Below are 24833 nucleotides of genomic sequence, written 5' to 3' on the forward strand. Positions count from 1 at the left end.
CTCTCTCTCTCTCCCTGTCTCTCTCTCTCTCTCTCCCTGTCTCTCTCTCTCATGGGTAGACTACACACCCCTTTACACATTTTGTCAGGTCCAATGAGCACCTTCCTTTGCCAGTCAGTCAACGCTCCCTAACTGCCCCCCACCCCCTCTACCCTTTCCCTAGCTCCTAGACCCTTTCCCTAGCTCCTAGACCCTTTCCCTAGCCCCTAGACCCGTTCCCTAGCCCCTAGACCCTTTCCCTAGCTCCTAGACCCTTTCCCTAGCTCCTAGACCCTTTTTTGGCAGTTGGTGGAGATTTATCGTGTGTGTGTGTGTGTGTGTGTGTGTGTGTGTGTGTGTGTGTGTGTGTGTGTGTGTGTGTGTGTGTGTGTGTGTGTGTGTGTGTGTGTGTGTGTGTGTGTGTGTGTGTGTGTGTGTGTGTGTGTGTGTGTGTGTGTGTGTGTGTGTGTGTGTGTGTGTGTGTGTGTGTGTCTCTCTCTAGCTCATGCTGAGCAGTGGGGTACTGGTGACCCTGGCCCTAAATGGACCCCAGCTGGACCGTGTGTGTGTGGATCGGACACTTGTGGGTCGTCTGCCCGCCAACACTGTCAGTGATGGTGAGTTACTGCACACACACACACACTCAAACACACACACTCACACAACAAACACACACACAACAAACACACCACACACTCACACACGCACACACACAAACACACACTCACACAACAAACACACACTCACACACTCAAACACACACACAACAAACACACCACACACTCACACAACAGACACTCACACACAGGTGGTGCCACAGGTGAGTGATTCAGGTGCTTTATGTAGCTAATTGACCGTTAATCCTTCTGTGTGTACGTTCTGGGTCTCCCTTAAGAGGAGTTGTTTTTCCACCATCTCAGGATTCTCCTGGGAATTCTGCTCCACTCCGGCCGGAACACGGAACGCCGTCCCAAACCTGCTGATTATGTGTCATAATGGATGTGTTCCAACTGGCTTCCTATTCCCTGTATAGTGCACTCATTTAGACCAGGGCCCATAGGGGAGATGGGCTTCTGTTTGGACACAGGACAGGTCTTTTTTTCATCAATGATTTGTTCATAACGTTGACTCTGCTTCCGTCCCCTGTCTCCTGACACCTGATAAAGCCGCTCTGTACCTTGAACACACACCCTTAAACACACACCTTTATACACACACACGTAGACATGCACACACACACTCACACATATGAACACCTCCCACTGAGCTCCATTGAAAGCCTCAGAGGCAGTAATTACCAGAGTAATTGATGGTGGGTTCCGGGGAATGGCACTGTGTGGGTGTGGGTGTGGGTGTGTGTGTGTGTGTGTGTGTGTATTTGTGTGTGTGTGTGTGTGTGTGTGTGTGTGTGTGTGTGTGTGTGTGTGTGTGTGTGTGTGTGTGTGTGTGTGTGTGTGTGTAAGGGAGGAGTAGGAGGGGTACATCTGTCAGTGTTCAGTTATCCTGGCGGACAGACAAACAGACCTGTACTGTCTTACACCGACCGCTCCTCCTCCTCCATCCCTCTCCTCTCCTCTCCTTCCCTCTCCTCTCGATCCCTCTCCTCTCCTCTCCTCTCCTCTCCTCTCCTCTCCTCTCCTTTCCATCTCTCCACTCCATCCCTCTCCTTTCCATCCCTCTCCTCTCCATCCCTCTCCTTTCCATCTCTCTCCTCTCCATCCCTCTCCTCTCCTCTCCTCTCCTCTCCATCCCTCTCCTCTCCATCCCTCTCCTCTCCTCTCCATCCCTCTCCTCTCCATCCCTCTCCTCTCCATCCCTCTCCTCTCCTCTCCATCCCTCTCCTCTCCATCCCTCTCCTCTCCTCTCCATCCCTCTCCTCTCCTCTCCTCTCCTCTCCTCTCCTCTCCTCTCCTCTCCATCCCTCTCCTTTCCATCTCTCCACTCCATCCCTCTCCTCCATCCCTCTCCTTTCCATCTCTCTCCTCTCCATCCCTCTCCTCTCCATTCCTCTCCTCTCCTCTCCATCCCTCACCTCTCCATCCCTCTCGTCTCCATCCCTCTCCTCTCCATCCCTCTCCTCTCCTCTCCTCTCCTCTCCTCTCCTCTCCTCTCCTCTCCTCTCCTCTCCTCTCCATCACTCTCCTTTCCATCTCTCTCCTCTCCATCCCTCTCCTCTCCATCCCTCTCCTCTCCTCTCCTCTCCATCCCTCTCCTCTCCTCTCCATCCCTCTCCATTCCTCTCCTCTCCTCTCCATCCCTCACCTCTCCATCCCTCTCGTCTCCATCCCTCTCCTCTCCATCCCTCTCCTCACCATCCCTCTCCTCTCCTCTCCTCTCCTCTCCATCCCTCTCCTTTCCATCCCTCTCCTCTCCATCCCTCTCGTCTCCATCCCTCTCCTCTCCATCCCTCTCCTTTCCATCCCTCTCCTCTCCATCCCTCACCTCTCCATCCCTCTCCTTTCCATCCCTCTCCTCTCCATCCCTCTCCTCTCCATCCCTCTCCTTTCCATCCCTCTCCTTTCCATCCCTCTCCTCTCCATCCCTCTCCTCTCCATCCCTCTCCTTTCCATCCCTCTCCTCTCCGTCCCTCTCGTCTCCATCCCTCTCCTTTCCATCCCTCTCCTCTCCTCTCCTTTCCATCCCTCTTCTCTCTCCTCTCGTCTACATCCCTCTCCTCTCCATCCCTCACCTCTCCTTTCTTCTTCTCTTCTCAAAATGCTTTACTTTTGTGTTACTTTTCTCCTCTCTCCTTCCTCTCCTCCTCTTCAGACCAGTAGCCTGTGGGCCCTTCGAGACTAGTAGGGGATGAAATTGCACTTGATCCTGCTAAACGGAACTCTATTCACCAAGCTCTGCAAACCCTGATGTGCACTTAAACCCCCCTCTCGTTAAAATGTATCCGTTTATTAAACCAATTAAACCAATTTAAATGGTTGGGGAGGAAAAAAAAAGACATGTACTGTTCTCATACCTTGCTTTGAATTGGCTCACACACTCATGCACACACACACTCATGCACACACACACTCATGCACACACTAGATTTAGTAACCTACACAGCAATTAGCAATGGCTTGTGCTATGTTCGTGTACGAGTGTGTATAATTATGCTTCTGACGCACGCTGTGGTTGCGTGAAAAATGAATAATTAAGAGAGCGAGAAGTCGGGGCAAATATCATCTCAGAATATGAGAGGAAAAAAAATAGAATTTGAAATCAGGACAGTTGAGTGTGTATATCCGGAACACTAGGCCTTATAATATGTCCTGTATTAAAGACTTATGTTTTATCTGGTATTTATGTTAATGCTACTGGTCCGACATGTCCATGATTATAAAATACCACCATCAATGATCGCCTTAACTCTCCCTAAACAAAGTCATGCATAAAGTGTCTTTCTGATACATTACGCACAGGCTTTTCCATAGGCTTTTCCATAGGCTTTTCCATAGGTTTTTCCATAGGCTTTTTCATAGGCTTTTCCATAGGCTTTTCCATAGGCTTTTCCATAGGTTTTTCCATAGGCTTTTCCATAGGCTTTTCCATAGGTTTTTCCATAGGCTTTTCCATAGGCTTTTCCATAGGCTTTTCCATAGGCTTTTCCATAGGCTTTTCCATAGGCTTTTCCATAGGCTTTTTCATAGGCTTTTCCATAGGCTTTTTCATAGGCTTTTTCATAGGCTTTTCCATAGGCTTTTCCATAGGGTTTTCCATAGGGTTTTCCATAGGTTTTTTCATAGGCTTTTCCATAGGTTTTTCCATAGGCTTTTCCATAGGTTTTTCCATAGGCTTTTCCATAGGTTTTTCCATAGGCTTTTCCATAGGCTTTTCCATAGGCTTTTCCATAGGCTTTTCCATAGGCTTTTCCATAGGCTTTTCCATAGGCTTTTCCATAGGCTTTTTCATAGGCTTTTCCATAGGCTTTTTCATAGGCTTTTTCATAGGCTTTTCCATAGGCTTTTCCATAGGGTTTTCCATAGGGTTTTTCATAGGCTTTTCCATAGGTTTTTCCATAGGTTTTTCCATAGGCTTTTCCATAGGCTTTTCCATAGGCTTTTCCATAGGGTTTTTCATAGGCTTTTCCATAGGGTTTTTCATAGGCTTTTCCATAGGCTTTTCCATAGGCTTTTCCATAGGCTTTTCCATAGGCTTTTCCATAGGCTTTTCCATAGGGTTTTTCATAGGCTTTTCCATAGGGTTTTCCATAGGCTTTTCCATAGGGTTTTCCATAGGGTTTTCCATAGGCTTTTCCATAGGCTTTTCCATAGGCTTTTCCATAGGCTTTTCCATAGGCTTTTCCATAGGCTTTTCCATAGGCTTTTCCATAGGTTTTTCCATAGGCTTTTCCATAGGCTTTTCCATAGGCTTTTCCATAGGGTTTTCCATAGGCTTTTCCATAGGCTTTTCCATAGGGTTTTTCATAGGGTTTTCCATAGGCTTTTCCATAGGCTTTTCCATAGGCTTTTCCATAGGTTTTTCCATAGGCTTTTCCATAGGCTTTTTCATAGGCTTTTCCATAGGCTTTTCCATAGGGTTTTTCATAGGCTTTTCCATAGGTTTTTCCATAGGCTCTTCCATAGGGTTTTTCACAGGCTTTTCCATAGGCTTTTCAATAGTCTTTTCCATAGGCTTTTTCATAGGCCTTTTCATAGGTTTTTTCCAAAATGGCACCCTATTACCTATGGGCCCTGGTCAAGAAGTAATGCACTATATAGGGAATAAGGGGCCTTTTGGGACACAGCTATAGATGACTCATAAACATGTTAAAATGGTCCGTTTGGTATTGATCTGACTAGAGTGTCTATAAACGGGATTATTAGATTATATTTCATCCGATCAAACAACAAAATCCTAAATGAAGGATTTGGGATTGAGGATGGACCGGGGGCGTTGGTTGGACCACTTGAGACCAGGTGGCTGATTTGGGGGGGGGGGATTAGGGGCAGGGGTAAACAGACCCCTTAAAAATCCACTTAATGCTATTCCATTGACTGACTGAATGAGAAATATGTTAACACACACGCCAACCTCTGAGCAACATGTTGACATCATGTGCAATGGGGGCTTACTACGTGTGTGTGTGTGTGTGTGTGTGTGTGCGTTGGGTTAACGGTGAGGTATATGTGCCGTTTGGCCTCTGTCTGCCAAATAGCAGCCGGTAATACTTTGATGGTGTAAAATATGTGTAATCTACTGTGCCGTGTGACGCAATCACAGCTCCTTGTTGAAATTGGGATGAAGTGAGAGTTTAAAAAAGAGAGAGTTTTGGAAAAGGATCATAATGGCTGCTTAGTTCCATCATGAAATATGTCAACAAGGATCATAATGGCTGCTTAGTTACATCATGAAATATGTCAACAAGGATCATAATGGCTGCTTAGTTACATCGTGAAATATGTCAACAAGGATCATAATGGCTGCTTAGTTACATCATGAAATATGTCAACAAGGATCATAATGGCTGCTTAGTTACATCGTGAAATATGTCAACAAGGATCATAATGGCTGCTTAGTTACATCATGAAATATGTCAACAAGGATCATAATGGCTGCTTAGTTACATCATGAAATATGTCAACAAGGATCATAATGGCTGCTTAGTTACATCATGAAATATGTCAACAAGGATCATAATGGCTGCTTAGTTACATCGTGAAATATGTCAACAAGGATCATAATGGCTGCTTAGTTACATCATGAAATATGTCAACAAGGATCATAATGGCTGCTTAGTTACATCATGAAATATGTCAACAAGGATCATAATGGCTGCTTAGTTACATCATGAAATATGTCAACAAGGATCATAATGGCTGCTAAGTTCCATCATGAAATATGTCAACAAGGATCATAATGGCTGCTTAGTTACATCATGAAATATGTCAACAAGGATCGATGCTCTACTGTAAGGTATAGAGCGGGGTGAAACCGTAGTGTGTCACAGCTGGTCCCAATTCACTTCCTACCCCTTTGTCCACCTCAGAGTTTCCCAAACTCGGCCCTGGGGACCACAAGGGCGCGCGCATTTCAGTTTGTTTTGGCCCCCTAGCACTACACAGTTGATTCAAATGATCAACTCCTCATCAAGCTTTACTGGACTGAATCAGCTGTGTAGTGCTAGGGGCAAGAACATGCACCCCTTGGGGGAGTTTGGGAAACACTGTCCTAACTATTTAATGTTTGGGAGGAAGGATGGGAGGGAGGGAGGGAGGGAGGGAGGGAGGGAGGGAGGGAGGGAGGGAGGGAGGGAGGGAGAGGAAGGCAGGGAGAGAGAGAGAGGAAGGCAGGGAGGGAGGGAGGGAGGGAGAGAGAGAGAGAGAGAGAGAGAGAGAGGGAGGGAGGGAGGGAGGGAGGGAGGGAGGGAGGGAGAGAGAGAGAGAGAGAAGGCAGGGAGGGAGGGAGGGAGAGAGGGAGGGAGGGAGGGAGGGAGGGAGAGAGGGAGGGAGGGAGGGAGGGAGGGAGGGAGGGAGGGAGGCAGGCAGGCAGGGAGGGAGGGAGGGAGGGAGAGAGGGAGGGAGGGAGAGAGGGAGGGAGGGAGGGGGGGAGAGAGGGAGGGAGGGAGAGAGAGAGGGAGGGAGAGAGAGAGGGAGAGAGGGAGGGAGGGAGGGAGGGAGGGAGAGAGAGAGAGAGAGAGAGAGAGAGAGAGAGAGAGAGAGGGAGGGAGGGAGGGAGAGAGGGGAGGGAGGGAGAGAGGGAGGGAGGGAGGGAGGGAGAGAGAGAGAGAGAGAGAGAGGGAGGGAGGGAGGGAGGGAGGGAGGGAGGGAGGGAGGGAGGGAGGGAGGGAGGGAGGGAGGGAGAGAGGGAGGGAGGGAGGGGGGGAGGGAGGGAGGGAGGCAGGCAGGCAGGGAGGGAGGGAGGGAGGGAGAGAGGGAGGGAGGGAGAGAGGGAGGGAGGGAGGGGGGGAGAGAGGGAGGGAGGGAGGGGGGGAGAGAGGGAGGGAGGGAGAGAGAGAGGGAGGGAGGGAGGGAGAGAGAGAGGGAGAGAGGGAGGGAGGGAGGGAGGGAGGGAGAGAGAGAGAGAGAGAGAGAGAGGGAGAGAGGGAGGGAGGGAGGGAGAGAGGGAGGGAGGGAGTGAGGGAGAGAGAGAGAGAGAGAGAGAGGGAGGGAGGGAGGGAGGGAGGGAGGGAGGGAGAGAGGGAGGGAGGGAGGGAGGGAGGGAGGGAGGCAGGGAGAGAGGGAGGGAGGGAGGGAGGGAGGGAGGGAGGGAGGGAGATAGGGAGAGAGGGAGAGAGGGAGGGAGGGAGGGAGAGAGGGAGGGAGGGAGGGAGGGAGAGAGGGAGGGAGGGAGGGAGGGAGAGAGGGAGGGAGGGAGAGAGAGGGAGGGAGGGAGGGAGAGAGGGAGAGAGGGAGGGAGGGAGGGAGAGAGGGAGGGAGGGAGGGAGAGAGGGAGAGAGGGAGGGAGGGAGGGAGGTGGACGCTCCACTATAACACTGCTTATGCCTATCTAAACAGTTCAGATCACCACACCGTCTAAGACCTTGACCTTTACCCTTTGTGTGTGATGTCATCCCCAGCGGTGCTCAGTGATAGGCTGCTGCTGCTGTCGTTCCTGGAGAAGAGCCAGGTGTGTGTAGTCTATCTGAACAGGAAGAACCAGGGATCACCTGACACCAGCCACCGACTGGAGAAACTCTCCCCATCAGAACTCAAGGCACAGTATACACACACTGCACACACACACTATAGATACACACACTGCACACACACACTGCACACACACACTATACATACACACACAGTACACACACACTGCACACACATACTATACATACACACACACACACACACACTATATACACATACACTATACATACACACACTATACATACACACACTGCACACACACACTATACATACACACACAGTACACACACACTGCACACACATACTATACATACACACACACACACACACACTATATACACATACACTATACATACACACACTATACATACACACACTGCACACACACACTATACATACACACGCTATATACACATACACTATACATACACACACTATACATACACACACTATACATACACACACTGCACACACACACTATACATACACACACAGTACACACACACTGCACACACATACTATACATACACACACACACACACACACTATATACACACACACTATACATACACACACTATACATACACACACTGCACACACTATATATTAAAAAGTATGTGGACACCCCTTCAAATGAGTGGATTAGGTTATTTCAGACACACCCGTTGCTGACAGGTGTATGAAATCGAGCACACAACCATGCAATCTCCATAGACAAACATTGGCAGTAGAATGGCCTTACTGAACAGCTCCGTGACGTTCAACATGGCACCATCATAGGATGCCACCTTTCCAACAAGTCATTTCGTCAAATGTCTGCCCTGCTAGAGCTGCCCCAGTCAACTGTAAGTGCTGTTATTGTGAAGTGGGAACGTCTAGGAGCAACAGCGGCTCAGCTGTGAAGTGGCAGGCCATACAAGCTCACAGAACGAGCCCAGCGAGTGCTGAAGCATAGCATGTAGAAATTGTCTGAATTTTTTGAAAAAAATACAGAATTCCAAAAAACGGCCAAATTCCAAACTGCCTCTGGAAGCAACGTAAACACAAGAACTGTTCGTTGGGAGCTTCATAAATTGGGTTTCCATGGCTGAACAGCCGCACACAGAGGAAACGTGATCTCTGGAGTGATTAATCACGCTTCACGATCTGGAAATCTGAGTTTGGCAGATGCCAGGAGAACGCTACCTTCCCCAATGTAGTCTGGTGGAGGAGATGTAATGGTCTGGGGCTGTTTTCATGGTTCGTGCCCTTTAGTTCCAGAGAAGGGAAATCTTAAAGCTACGGCATACAATGACATTATAGACCATTCTGTGCTTTTAACTTTGTGGCAAAAGTTTGGGGAAGGCCCTTTCCTGTTTCAGCACGACAATGCCCCCGTGCACAAAGTGAGGTCCAAATAGAAATGGTTTGTCGAGATCGGTGTCGAAGAACTTGACAAGCCTGCTCAGAGCCCTGACTTCAACCCAATCGAACACCTTTGGGAGGAATTGGAACAATGAATGCCTAATTACCCAACATCAGTCCCCAACCTCACTAAAGCTTTTGTGGCTGAATTGAAGCAAGTCCCCACAGCAATGTTCCCAAGTCTAGTGGAAAGCCTTCCCAGAAGAGTGGAGGCTGTTATAGCAGCAAAGGGGGGACCAACTCCATATTAATGCCCATGATTTTTGTAATGACCTCTATACCAGCCGTATGGTGAGACCTCTATACCAGTCGTATCAGACCACTATACCAGTCGTATCAGACCACTATACCAGCCGTATCAGACCACTATACCAGCCGTATGGTGAGACCTCTATACCAGCCGTATGGTGAGACCTCTATACCAGCCGTATCAGACCTCTATAGCAGCCGTGTCAGAACACTATACCAGCCGTATGGTGAGACCACTATACCAGCCGTATCAGACCACTATACCAGCCGTATCAGACCACTATACCAGCCGTGTCAGAACACTATACCAGCCGTATGGTGAGACCACTATACCAGCCGTATCAGACCACTATACCAGCCGTATCAGACCACTATACCAGCCGTATCAGACCACTATACCAGCCGTATGGTGAGACCTCTATACCAGTCGTATCAGACCACTATACCAGTCGTATCAGACCACTATACCAGTCGTATCAGACCACTATACCAGTCGTATCAGACCACTATACCAGCCGTATCAGACCACTATACCAGCCGTATGGTGAGACCTCTATACCAGCCGTATGGTGAGACCTCTATACCAGCCGTATGGTGAGACCTCTATACCAGCCGTATCAGACCTCTATAGCAGCCGTATCAGACCACTATACCAGCCGTATGGTGAGACCACTATACCAGCCGTATGGTGAGACCACTATACCAGCCGTATCAGACCACTATACCAGCCTTATGGTGAGACCTCTATACCAGCCGTATCAGACCTCTATACCAGCCGTATCAGACCTCTATAGCAGCCGTATCAGACCACTATACCAGCCGTATGGTGAGACCACTATACCAGCCGTATGGTGAGACCTCTATACCAGCCGTATCAGACCACTATACCAGCCGTATGGTGAGACCACTATACCAGCCGTATCAGACCACTATACCAGCCGTATCAGACCACTATACCAGCCGTATGGTGAGACCAAAATACCAGCCGTATCAGACCACTATACCAGCAGTATCAGACTACTATACCAGCCGTATGGTGAGACCTCTATACCAGCCGTATGGTGAGACCTCTATACCAGCCGTATCAGACCACTATACCAGCCGAATCAGACCACTATACCAGCCGTATCAGACCACTATACCAGCCGTATGGTGAGACCTCTATACCAGCCGTATGGTGAGAACTCTATACCAGCCGTATCAGACCACTAAACCAGCCGTATGGTGAGACCTCTATACCAGCCGTATGGTGAGAACACTATACCAGCCGTATCAGACCACTATACCAGCCGTATCAGACCACTATACCAGCCGTATCAGACCACTATACCAGCCGTATGGTGAGACCTCTATACCAGCCGTATCAGACCACTATACCAGCCGTATTGTGAGACCTCTATACCAGCCGTATCAGACCTCTATACCAGCCGTATCAGACCACTATACCAGCCGTATCAGACCACTATACCAGCCGTATCAGACCACTATACCAGTCGTATGGTGAGACCTCTATACCAGCCGTATGGTGAGACCTCTATACCAGCCGTATCAGACCACTATACCAGCCGTATCAGACCACTATACCAGCCGTATCAGACCACTATACCAGCCGTATGGTGAGACCTCTATACCAGCCGTATCAGACCACTATACCAGTCGTATGGTGAGACCTCTATACCAGCCGTATGGTGAGACCTCTATACCAGCCGTATCAGACCACTATACCAGCAGTATGGTGAGACCTCTATACCAGCCGTATCAGACCACTATACCAGCCGTATCAGAACACTATACCAGCCGTATCAGACCTCTATACCAGCCGTATCAGACCACTATACCAGCCATATCAGACCACTATACCAGCCGTATTGTGAGACCTCTATACCAGCCGTATCAGACCACTATGCCAGCCGTATTGTGAGACCTCTATACCAGCCGTATCAGACCACTATACCAGCCGTATCAGACCACTATACCAGCCGTATCAGACCTCTATACCAGCCGTATCAGACCTCTATACCAGCCATATCAGACCACTATACCAGCCGTATTGTGAGACCTCTATACCAGCCGTATCAGACCACTATACCAGCCGTATCAGACCACTATACCAGCCGTATCAGACCACTATACCAGCCGTATGGTGAGACCTCTATACCAGCCGTATCAGACCACTATACCAGTCGTATGGTGAGACCTCTATACCAGCCGTATGGTGAGACCTCTATACCAGCCGTATCAGAACACTATACCAGCCGTATCAGACCTCTATACCAGCCGTATCAGACCACTATACCAGCCATATCAGACCACTATACCAGCCGTATTGTGAGACCTCTATACCAGCCGTATCAGACCACTATACCAGCCGTATTGTGAGACCGCTATACCAGCCGTATCAGACCACTATACCAGCCGTATCAGACCACTATACCAGCCGTATCAGACCTCTATACCAGCCGTATCAGACCTCTATACCAGCCATATCAGACCACTATACCAGCCGTATTGTGAGACCTCTATACCAGCCGTATCAGACCACTATACCAGCCGTATCAGACCACTATACCAGCCGTATCAGACCACTATACCAGCCGTATGTTGAGACCACTATACCAGCCGTGTCAGAACACTATACCAGCCGTATGGTGAGACCACTATACCAGCCGTATCAGACCACTATACCAGCCGTATCAGACCACTATACCAGCCGTATCAGACCACTATACCAGCCGTATGGTGAGACCTCTATACCAGTCGTATCAGACCACTATACCAGTCGTATCAGACCACTATACCAGTCGTATCAGACCACTATACCAGTCGTATCAGACCACTATACCAGTCGTATCAGACCACTATACCAGCCGTATCAGACCACTATACCAGCCGTATGGTGAGACCTCTATACCAGCCGTATGGTGAGACCTCTATACCAGCCGTATGGTGAGACCTCTATACCAGCCGTATCAGACCTCTATAGCAGCCGTATCAGACCACTATACCAGCCGTATGGTGAGACCACTATACCAGCCGTATGGTGAGACCACTATACCAGCCGTATCAGACCACTATACCAGCCTTATGGTGAGACCTCTATACCAGCCGTATCAGACCTCTATACCAGCCGTATCAGACCTCTATAGCAGCCGTATCAGACCACTATACCAGCCGTATGGTGAGACCACTATACCAGCCGTATGGTGAGACCTCTATACCAGCCGTATCAGACCACTATACCAGCCGTATGGTGAGACCTCTATACCAGCCGTATCAGACCACTATACCAGCCGTATCAGACCACTATACCAGCCGTATGGTGAGACCAAAATACCAGCCGTATCAGACCACTATACCAGCAGTATCAGACTACTATACCAGCCGTATGGTGAGACCTCTATACCAGCCGTATGGTGAGTCCTCTATACCAGCCGTATCAGACCACTATACCAGCCGAATCAGACCACTATACCAGCCGTATCAGACCACTATACCAGCCGTATGGTGAGACCTCTATACCAGCCGTATGGTGAGAACTCTATACCAGCCGTATCAGACCACTAAACCAGCCGTATGGTGAGACCTCTATACCAGCCGTATGGTGAGAACACTATACCAGCCGTATCAGACCACTATACCAGCCGTATCAGACCACTATACCAGCCGTATCAGACCACTATACCAGCCGTATCATACCACTATACCAGCCGTATTGTGAGACCACTATACCAGCCGTATCAGACCACTATACCAGCCGTATGGTGAGACCTCTATACCAGCCGTATCAGACCACTATACCAGCCGTATGGTGAGACCTCTATACCAGCCGTATCAGACCACTATACCAGCCGTATTGTGAGACCTCTATACCAGCCGTATCAGACCTCTATACCAGCCGTATCAGACCACTATACCAGCCGTATCAGACCACTATACCAGCCGTATCAGACCACTATACCAGTCGTATGGTGAGACCTCTATACCAGCCGTATGGTGAGACCTCTATACCAGCCGTATCAGACCACTATACCAGCCGTATCAGACCACTATACCAGCCGTATCAGACCACTATACCAGCCGTATGGTGAGACCTCTATACCAGCCGTATCAGACCACTATACCAGTCGTATGGTGAGACCTCTATACCAGCCGTATGGTGAGACCTCTATACCAGCCGTATCAGAACACTATACCAGCCGTATCAGACCTCTATACCAGCCGTATCAGACCACTATACCAGCCATATCAGACCACTATACCAGCCGTATTGTGAGACCTCTATACCAGCCGTATCAGACCACTATACCAGCCGTATTGTGAGACCTCTATACCAGCCGTATCAGACCACTATACCAGCCGTATCAGACCACTATACCAGCCGTATCAGACCTCTATACCAGCCGTATCAGACCTCTATACCAGCCATATCAGACCACTATACCAGCCGTATTGTGAGACCTCTATACCAGCCGTATCAGACCACTATACCAGCCGTATCAGACCACTATACCAGCCGTATCAGACCACTATACCAGCCGTATGTTGAGACCACTATACCAGCAGTATCAGACAACTATACCAGCCGTATCAGACCACTATACCAGCCGTGTAGTGAGACCACTATACCAGCCGTATCAGACCTCTATACCAGCCGTATCAGACCACTATACCAGCCGTGTCAGACCACTATACCAGCCGTATGGTGAGACCTCTATACCAGCCGTATGGTGAGACCTCTATACCAGCCGTATCAGACCACTATACCAGCCGTATCAGACCACTATACCAGCCGTATGGTGAGACCACTATACCAGCCGTATCAGACCACTATACCAGCCGTGTAGTGAGACCACTATACCAGCCGTATCAGACCTCTATACCAGCCGTATCAGACCACTATACCAGCCGTGTCAGACCACTATACCAGCCGTATGGTGAGACCTCTATACCAGCCGTATGGTGAGACCTCTATACCAGCCGTATCAGACCACTATACCAGCCGTATCAGACCACTATACCAGCCTTATCAGACCACTATACCAGCCGTATCAGACCACTATACCAGCCGTATCAGACCACTATACCAGCCGTATCAGACCTCTATACCAGCCGTTTCAGACCACTATACCAGTCGTATGGTGGGACCACTATACCAGCCGTATCAGACCTCTATACCAGCCGTATCAGACCACTATACCAGTCGTATGGTGGGACCACTATACCAGCAGTATGGTGGGACCACTATACCAGCAGTATCAGACAACTATACCAGCCGTATCAGACCACTATACCAGCCGTATGGTGAGACCACTATACCAGCCGTATCAGACCACTATACCAGCCGTATCAGACCACTATAGCAGCCGTGTCAGAACACTATACCAGCCGTATGGTGAGACCACTATACCAGCAGTATCAGACCACTATACCAGCCGTATCAGACCACTATACCAGCCGTATGGTGAGACCTCTATACCAGCCGTATGGTGAGACCACTATACCAGCAGTATCAGACCACTATACCAGCCGTATCAGACCACTATACCAGCCGTATAGTGAGAACTCTATACCAGCCGTATCAGACCACTATACCAGCCTTATGGTGAGACCTCTATACCAGCCGTATCAGACCACTATAGCAGCCGTATCAGACCTCTATACCAGCCGTATCAGACCACTATACCAGCCGTATTGTGAGACCTCTATACCAGCCTTATCAGACCTCTATACCAGCCGTATCAGACCACTATACCAGCCGTATCAGACCACTATACCAGCCGTATCAGACCACTATACCAGCTGTATGGTGAGACCACTATACCAGCAGTATCAGACAACTATACCAGCCGTATCAGACCACTATACCAGCCGTATGGTGAGACCACTATACCAGCCGTATCAGACCTCTATACCAGCCGTATCAGACCACTATACCAGCCGTATCAGACCACTATACCAGCCGTATGGTGAGACCTCTATACCAGCCGTATGGTGAGACCTCTATACCAGCCGTATCAGACCACTATACCAGCCGTATGGTGAGACCACTATACCAGCCGTATCAGACCACTATACCAGCCGTATCAGACCACTATACCAGCCGTGTCAGAACACTATACCAGCCGTATGGTGAGACCACTATACCAGCAGTATCAGACCACTATACCAGCCGTATCAGACCACTATACCAGCCGTATGGTGAGACCTCTATACCAGCCGTATGGTGAGAACTCTATACCAGCCGTATCAGACCACTATACCAGCCGTTTCAGACCACTATACCAGCCTTATGGTGAGACCTCTATACCAGCCGTATCAGACCACTATACCAGCCGTATCAGACCTCTATACCAGCCGTATCAGACCACTATACCAGCCGTATTGTGAGACCTCTATACCAGCCGTATCAGACCACTATACCAGCCGTATTGTGAGACCTCTATACCAGCCGTATCAGACCTCTATACCAGCCGTATCAGACCACTATACCAGCCGTATCAGACCACTATACCAGCCGTATCAGACCACTATACCAGCTGTATGGTGAGACCACTATACCAGCAGTATCAGACAACTATACCAGCCGTATCAGACCACTATACCAGCCGTATGGTGAGACCACTATACCAGCCGTATCAGACCTCTATACCAGCCGTATCAGACCACTATACCAGCCGTATGGTGAGACCTCTATACCAGCCGTATGGTGAACCACTATACCAGCTGTATCAGACCACTATACCAACCGTATTGTGAGACCTCTATACCAGCCGTATCAGACCACTATACCAGCCGTATTGTGAGACCTCTATACCAGCCGTATCAGACCACTATACCAGCCGTATGGTGAGACCACTATACCAGCCGTATCAGACCACTATACCAGCCGTATTGTGAGACCTCTATACCAGCCGTATCAGACCACTATACCAGCCGTATTGTGAGACCTCTATACCAGCCGTATCAGACCACTATACCAGCCGTATTGTGAGACCTCTATACCAGCTGTATCAGACCACTATACCAGCAGTATCAGACCACTATACCAGCCGTATCAGACCACTATACCAGCCGTATAAGAACACTATACCAGCCGTATGGTGAGACCTCTATACCAGCCATATGGTGAGACCTCTATACCAGCCGTATCAGACCACTATACCAGCCATATCAGACCACTATACCAGCCGTATGGTGAGACCTCTATACCAGCCGTATCAGACCACTATACCAGCCGTATGGTGAGACCTCTATACCAGCCGTATGGTGAGACCACTATACCAGCCATATCAGACCACTATACCAGCCGTATGGTGAGACCTCTATACCAGCCGTATCAGACCACTACTCCAGCCGTATGGTGAGACCTCTATACCAGCAGTATCAGACAACTATACCAGCCGTATCAGACCACTATACCAGCCGTATGGTGAGACCTCTATACCAGCAGTATGGTGGGACCACTATACCAGCAGTATCAGACAACTATACCAGCCGTATCAGACCACTATACCAGCCGTATGGTGAGACCACTATACCAGCCGTATCAGACCACTATACCAGCCGTATCAGACCACTATAGCAGCCGTGTCAGAACACTATACCAGCCTTATGGTGACACCACTATACCAGCAGTATCAGACCACTATACTAGCCGTATCAGACCACTATACCAGCCGTATGGTGAGACCTCTATACCAACCGTATGGTGAGACCTCTATACCAGCCGTATCAGACCACTATACCAGCCGTATGGTGAGACCTCTATACCAACCGTATGGTGAGACCTCTATACCAGCCGTATCAGACCACTATACCAGCCGTATGGTGAGACCACTATACCAGCCGTATCAGACCACTATACCAGCCGTATCAGACCACTATACCAGCCGTGTCAGAACACTATACCAGCCGTATGGTGAGACCACTATACCAGCAGTATCAGACCACTATACCAGCCGTATCAGACCACTATACCAGCCGTATGGTGAGACCTCTATACCAGCCGTATGGTGAGAACTCTATACCAGCCGTATCAGACCACTATACCAGCCGTATCAGACCACTATACCAGCCGTATTGTGAGACCTCTATACCAGCCGTATCAGACCTCTATACCAGCCGTATCAGACCACTATACCAGCCGTATTGTGAGACCTCTATACCAGCCGTATCAGACCACTATACCAGCCGTATTGTGAGACCTCTATACCAGCCGTATCAGACCTCTATACCAGCCGTATCAGACCACTATACCAGCCGTATCAGACCACTATACCAGCCGTATCAGACCACTATACCAGCTGTATGGTGAGACCACTATACCAGCAGTATCAGACAACTATACCAGCCGTATCAGACCACTATACCAGCCGTATGGTGAGACCACTATACCAGCCGTATCAGACCTCTATACCAGCCGTATCAGACCACTATACCAGCCGTATGGTGAGACCTCTATACCAGCCGTATGGTGAACCACTATACCAGCTGTATCAGACCACTATACCAACCGTATTGTGAGACCTCTATACCAGCCGTATCAGACCACTATACCAGCCGTATTGTGAGACCTCTATACCAGCCGTATCAGACCACTATACCAGCCGTATGGTGAGACCACTATACCAGCCGTATCAGACCACTATACCAGCCGTATTGTGAGACCTCTATACCAGCCGTATCAGACCACTATACCAGCCGTATTGTGAGACCTCTATACCAGCCGTATCAGACCACTATACCAGCCGTATTGTGAGACCTCTATACCAGCTGTATCAGACCACTATACCAGCAGTATCAGACCACTATACCAGCCGTATCAGACCACTATACCAGCCGTATAAGAACACTATACCAGCCGTATGGTGAGACCTCTATACCAGCCATATGGTGAGACCTCTATACCAGCCGTATCAGACCACTATACCAGCCATATCAGACCACTATACCAGCCGTATGGTGAGACCACTATACCAGCCATATCAGACCACTATACCAGCCGTATGGTGAGACCTCTATACCAGCCGTATCAGACCACTACTCCAGCCGTATGGTGAGACCTCTATACCAGCCATATCAGACCACTATACCAGCCGTATGGTGAGACCACTATACCAGCCATATCAGACCACTATACCAGCCGTATGGTGAGACCTCTATACCAGCCGTATCAGACCACTACTCCAGCCGTATGGTGAGACCTCTATACCAGCCGTATCAGACCACTATACCAGCCGTATCAGACCACTATACCAGCCGTATCAGACCTCTATACCAGCCGTATCAGACCACTATACCAGCCGTATCAGACCACTATACCAGCCGTATCAGACCACTATACCAGCCGTATCAGAACACTATACCAGCCGTATGGTGAGACCTCTATACCAGCCGTATCAGACCACTATACCAGCAGTATCAGACTACTATACCAGCCATATCAGACCTCTATACCAGCCGTATGGTGAGACCTCTATACCAGCCGTATGGTGAGACCTCTATACCAGCCGTATGGTGAGACCTCTATACCAGCCGTATGGTGAGACCTCTATACCAGCCGTATGGTGAGACCACTATACCAGCCGTATGGTGAGACCACTATACCAGCCGTATCAGACCACTATACCAGCCGTATGGTGAGACCTCTATACCAGCCGTATGGTGAGACCTCTATACCAGCCGTATCAGACCACTATACCAGCCGTATGGTGAGACCTCTATACCAGCCGTATCAGACCTCTATACCAGCCATATGGTGAGACCTCTATACCAGCCGTATCAGACCACTATACCAGCCGTATCAGACCACTATACCAGCCGTATGGTGAGACCACTATACCAGCCGTATGGTGAGACCTCTATACCAGCCGTATCAGACCTCTATACCAGCCATATGGTGAGACCTCTATACCAGCCGTATCAGACCACTATACCAGCCGTATCAGACCACTATACCAGCCGTATGGTGAGACCTCTATACCAGCCGTATGGTGAGACCTCTATACCAGCCGTATCAGACCACTATACCAGCCGTATGGTGAGACCTCTATACCAGCCGTATCAGACCTCTATACCAGCCATATGGTGAGACCTCTATACCAGCCGTATCAGACCACTATACCAGCCGTATCAGACCACTATACCAGCCGTATGGTGAGACCTCTATACCAGCCGTATGGTGAGACCACTATACCAGCCGTATCAGACCTCTATACCAGCCGTATGGTGAGACCTCTATACCAGCCGTATGGTGAGACCACTATACCAGCCGTATCAGACCACTATACCAGCCGTATCAGACCTCTATACCAGCCGTATGGTGAGACCTCTATACCAGCCGTATGGTGAGACCTCTATACCAGCAGTATCAGACCTCTATACCAGCCGTATCAGAACACTATACCAGCAGTATCAGACCACTATACCAGCCGTATCAGAACACTATACCAGCTGTATGGTGAGACCTCTATACCAGCCGTATGGTGAGACCTCTATACCAGCCGTATGGTGAGACCACTATACCAGCCGTATTGTGAGACCACTATACCAGCCGTATCAGACCACTATACCAGCCGTTAGAACTATAATGTCCTCAGTTCTTTCTCTCCTTTGTTTGTGGTGCTGTTTAAAGTCGTTGGTCCGTCTACTCCTACATTATTAATGTGGTGCTGTTTAAAGTCGTTGGTCTGTCTACTCCTACATTATTAATGTGGTGCTGTTTAAAGTCGTTGGTCCGTCTACTCCTACATTATTAATGTGGTGCTGTTTAAAGTCGTTGGTCCGTCTACTCCTACATTATTAATGTGGTGCTGTTTAAAGTCGTTGGTCTGTCTACTCCTACATTATTAATGTGGTGCTGTTTAAAGTCGTTGGTCAGTCTACTCCTACATTATTAATGTGGTGCTGTTTAAAGTCGTTGGTCTGTCTACTCCTACATTATTAATGTGGTGCTGTTTAAAGTCGTTGGTCTGTCTACTCCTACATTATTAATGTGGTGCTGTTTAAAGTCGTTGGTCTGTCTACTCCTACATTATTAATGTGGTGCTGTCTAAAGTCGTTGGTCTGTCTACTCCTACATTATTAATGTGGTGCTGTTTAAAGTCGTTGGTCTGTCTACTCCTACATTATTAATGTGGGGGGGGGGGGGGGGATTGGGGTTGTTATTTTGGAAATTAGCATATTTTTGGGACGTTCCGCCACGCTCTGCGTGCCACAGTGCTGTAATGAGCTCTCTGGGTGCTTGGGGGGGAGACATCTCTCCGCCCCCACACACCGGTCCCCTCACACACCCACACCGAGCCCCAACGAGACGGACAGGTGACATTGCAGGTATGGTAGTGTGGTCCGTGTCTCTATGTTCCTCAGATCATTGTCTGAGCCATTTCAAATAGTATTTCATTGAGCTTTATCTGTTGCCCTGAACACACAATGGAGTCAGCAGCTCTATTCATACATGCATACGCACACTAGGAGGAGGAGAATGGAGGAGAGGGGGATGTAGGAATGGAGGAGAGAGTGGATAGGGGGATGTAGGAATGGAGGAGAGAGAGAAGAGGGGGATAAAATAATGGAGGAGAGAGAGCAGAGGGGATGTAGGAATGGAGGAGAGAGAGGAGAGGGGATGTAGGAATGGAGGAGCGAGAGGAGAGGGGATGTAGGAATGGAGGAGAGAGAGGAGAGGGGATATAGGAATGGAGGAGAGAGAGGAGAGAGGATGTAGGAATGGAGGAGAGAGAGGAGAGAGGATGTAGGAATGGAGGAGCGAGAGGAGAGGGGATGTAGGAATGGAGGAGAGAGAGGAGAGAGGATGTAGGAATGGAGGAGAGAGAGGAGAGGGGATGTAGGAATGGAGGAGCGAGAGGAGAGGGGATGTAGGAATGGAGGAGAGAGAGGAGAGAGGATGTAGGAATGGAGGAGAGAGAGGAGAGGGGATGTAGGAATGGAGGAGAGAGAGGAGAGAGGATATAGGAATGGAGGAGAGAGAGGAGAGAGGATGTTGGAGAGAGAGGAGAGAGGATGTAGGGATGTAGGAGAGAGGATGTAGGCATGGAGGAGAGAGAGGATAGAGGATGTAGGAGAGAGGATGTAGGAGAAAGAGGATGTAGGATGTAGAATGAGAGAGGATGTAGGATGAGAGAGGAGAGAGGATGTAGGATGAGAGAGGAGAGAGGATAGAGGATGTAGGATGAGAGAGGAGAGAGGATGTAGGATGAGAGAGGAGAGAGGATGTAAGATGAGAGAGGAGAGAGGATGTAAGATGAGAGAGGATGTAGGATGAGAGAGAAGAGAGGATGTAGGATGAGAGAGGAGTTTTAGGAGGAAAGATCATCAGAAGAGAAGAGGACTGGTGTAGCTGAATAATTAGTACATAAACAAATGAATGGATGTTTAAACATCACGTATCTCTTCACCCCTTCATCCTCTGTCCTCCATTTTGTCTCCTCCACCCTTTTGCTTTCCCATCTGTTTGCTGGTCAGCAATAATCAAAACCACTTTCTGGGGGATTAGTTAGCAGCCTCTTTTTCTAGTTTAGCCCAGTGGACCAGGGCTGGGCTGTACCATCCAGGGGACCGGGGCTGGGCTGTACCATCCAGGGGGCTAGGGGGTAGTGGAGGGGGGGGGGGGTCAGGGGAGGGAGATCCCCTTATCAGGTCCCTTCTTCTGGAGCCAGACGTACGGCAGGAGCGATTGCTTTCAGAGCCCCCCTGTCCCGCCCCGCATGCCCCTCCCGTGCCCCCACAAAAGCCTGCTAGTAATGTGATAATGGCAGCGTTAGCAGTTAGCTTAGCGCTGCCGCGTAGCGGTGCGGACTGGAGCGCGTGCGGGAGAGGGGGGGGGGGGGGGGGGTGCATGACCAAGAAGTCTCATCCAAATAAATGGATGATCTTTGTTGTGACTGAAATCACACTTGGCTTCGAATGTTTAAAAAACGGGGGGGGGGGGGGGGTTGATACGTCAGGGGTAAGAAGGGTCTTTGATGATGTGACTTGTGTTGTCTGTATTCTACAACATTTGGGAGGGAGACAGAAAGAGGGAGGGAGAGGGGGAAAGTGCAGGAGGGAGAGAGACAAGGATGGAAGGAGAATGAAAGAGGGAAAAAGAGAGGGAGGGGGGGAGAGTGAATGAGAGAGAGAGAAAAAGACAGGGATAGAGAGAGAATAAGAGGGAGGGAGGGAGGGAGGGAGGGAGGGAGGGAGGGAGGGAGGGAGACACAGACAGACAGACAGACAGACAGACAGACAGAGGGAGGGGGGGAGGAAAGAGATTATGGTTTCTAGTGGCCTGACGTTAGCTGTCTCTTCACCTCCCCTCTCAACAGTCAACATCCCAGGGAAAGAAATGTTAGTAACAGTGTCTCTCTCTCTCTCTAGGTGGTGTGTGTAGTAGCAGTGTGTCTCTCTCTCTAGGTGGTGTGTATAGTAACAGTGTGTGTAGTAACAGTGTCTCTCTCTCTCTAGGTGGTGTGTGTAGTAACAGTGTCTCTCTCTCTAGGTGGTGTGTGTAGTAACAGTGTGTGTAGTAACAGTGTGTGTAGTAACAGTGTGTGTAGTAACAGTGTGTAGTAACAGTGTGTGTAGTAACAGTGTCTCTCTCTCTCTCTAGGTGGTGTGTGTGGAGGTGCGTGGCCCCGCAGGGCGCAGGCAGGGCAGGCGTGTGGATCTGAACTGTCTCCAGGACGTAGCAGTGTGTTGGTGCTCCCTGACTAACACTAATGATGAACTGTGGCCCTGGAACCCGAGCCACACACACACTGACAGGGACAACCTAGTGTTACTGAGCTGCTCCAGTACAGAGGGCCTCAAGGTTAACACACACACACACACATACACACACACACACACACACACACACACACACACACACACACACACACACTCACACACACACACACACACACACACACACACACACACACATATACAACCTCTTCTATAATAACACACATTACCTCTTCTATAATAACACACATTACCTCTTCTATAATAACACACATTACCTCTTCTATAATAACACACATTACCTCTTCTATAATAACACACATTACCTCTTCTATAATAACACACATTACCTCTTCTATAATAACACACATTACCTATTCAATAGTAACACACATTACCTCTTCTATAATAACACACATTACCTCTTCAATATTAACACACATTACCTCTTCTATAATAACACACATTACCTCTTCAATATTAACACACATTACCTCTTCTATAATAACACACATTACCTCTTCAATATTAACACACATTACCTCTTCTATAATAACACATACAACCTCTTCTATAATAACACACATTACCTCTTCTATAATAACACACATTACCTCTTCAATATTAACACACATTACCTCTTCTATAATAACACACATTACCTCTTCTATATTAACACACATTACCTCTTCTATAATAACACATACAACCTCTTCTATAATAACACACATTACCTCCTCAATAACACACATACACACAACACACAACACACACACACACACACACAACACACACACACACACACACAACACACAACACACACACACACACAACATACAACACACAACACACACACACATACACACACACACACACACAACAGACACACACACACACACACACACAACACACAACACACAACACACACAACACACAACACACAACACACACACACACACACACACACATTGCCTCTTCAATAATACAGGGGTCTTTAATGATAAAGAAGAGATGCTTCAGTGGTCAGGGTTAATGGCTCTCTCTCTCCCTCTCTCTCTCTCTCTCTGTCTCTTATTCTATCTTTCCCTCTCTCTCCCTCTCTCTCTCCCTCTCTCTCTCTCTCTCTGTCTCTTATTCTATCTTTCCCTCTCTCTCCCTCTCTCTCTCCCCCTCTCTCTCTCTCTCTGTCTCTTATTCTATCTTTCCCTCTCTCTCCCTCTCTCTCTCCCACTCTCTCTCTCTCTCTGTCTCTTATTCTATCTTTCCCTCTCTCTCCCTTTCTCTCTCCCCCTCTCTCTCCCCCTCTCTGTCTCTTATTCTGTCTTTCCCTCTCTCTCCCCCTCTCTGTCTCTTATTCTGTCTTTCCCTCTCTCTCCCTCTCTCTCCCCCTCTGTCTCTTATTCTGTATTTCCCTCTCTCTCCCCCTCTGTCTCTTATTCTGTCTTTCCCTCTCTCTCCCTCTCTCTCCCCCTCTGTCTCTTATTCTGTCTTTCCCTCTCTCTTTCCCTCTCTCTCCCTCTCTCTCTCCCCTCTCTCTCTCCCCCTCTGTCTCTTATTCTGTCTTTCCTTCTCTCTTTCCCTCCCCCTCTCTCTCCCCCTCCCTCATTTTCTCTCTCCCTCCCTATCTCTCTCTTGTTCTCTTTCCTTCTCTCTTAACCCCTCTCCCCCCCTCTCGCCCCCCCCCCACTCTCTCTCTCTCTCTCTCTCTCTCTCTCTCTCTCTCTCTCTCTTGTTCTTGCTCTTTGTTGTCTGTCATCTTTTCTCTCCTTCCATCTCTCTTTCTCAGAAGAATTCCTCCACACAGTCACTCTGCTCTGTCTGTGTGTGTCTGTGTGTCTGTGTGTGTCTGTGTGTGTGTATGTGTGTGTATCTGTCTGTGTGTGTGTGTGGATAGGA

The 24833-nt window shown here is 48.9% G+C and overlaps 1 protein-coding gene across 1 annotated transcript in view; it reads left to right on the forward strand.

Moving 5' to 3' along the window:
- LOC139413429 (WD repeat containing planar cell polarity effector) overlaps positions 1 to 24833 on the forward strand; it is a 170229-nt gene that overhangs the window by 69665 nt on the left and 75731 nt on the right. The window contains exons 7-9 of the mRNA XM_071160802.1: positions 482 to 596; positions 7493 to 7629; positions 22822 to 23022. Of these exons, the coding sequence (XP_071016903.1) occupies positions 482 to 596; positions 7493 to 7629; positions 22822 to 23022 (453 nt within the window). The remainder of the gene's footprint in view (positions 1 to 481; positions 597 to 7492; positions 7630 to 22821; positions 23023 to 24833) is intronic.

The sequence above is a fragment of the Oncorhynchus clarkii genome, chromosome 1 (assembly GCF_045791955.1).
Source record: "Oncorhynchus clarkii lewisi isolate Uvic-CL-2024 chromosome 1, UVic_Ocla_1.0, whole genome shotgun sequence".
In the NCBI taxonomy this organism is placed as follows: Eukaryota; Metazoa; Chordata; class Actinopteri; order Salmoniformes; family Salmonidae; genus Oncorhynchus; species Oncorhynchus clarkii.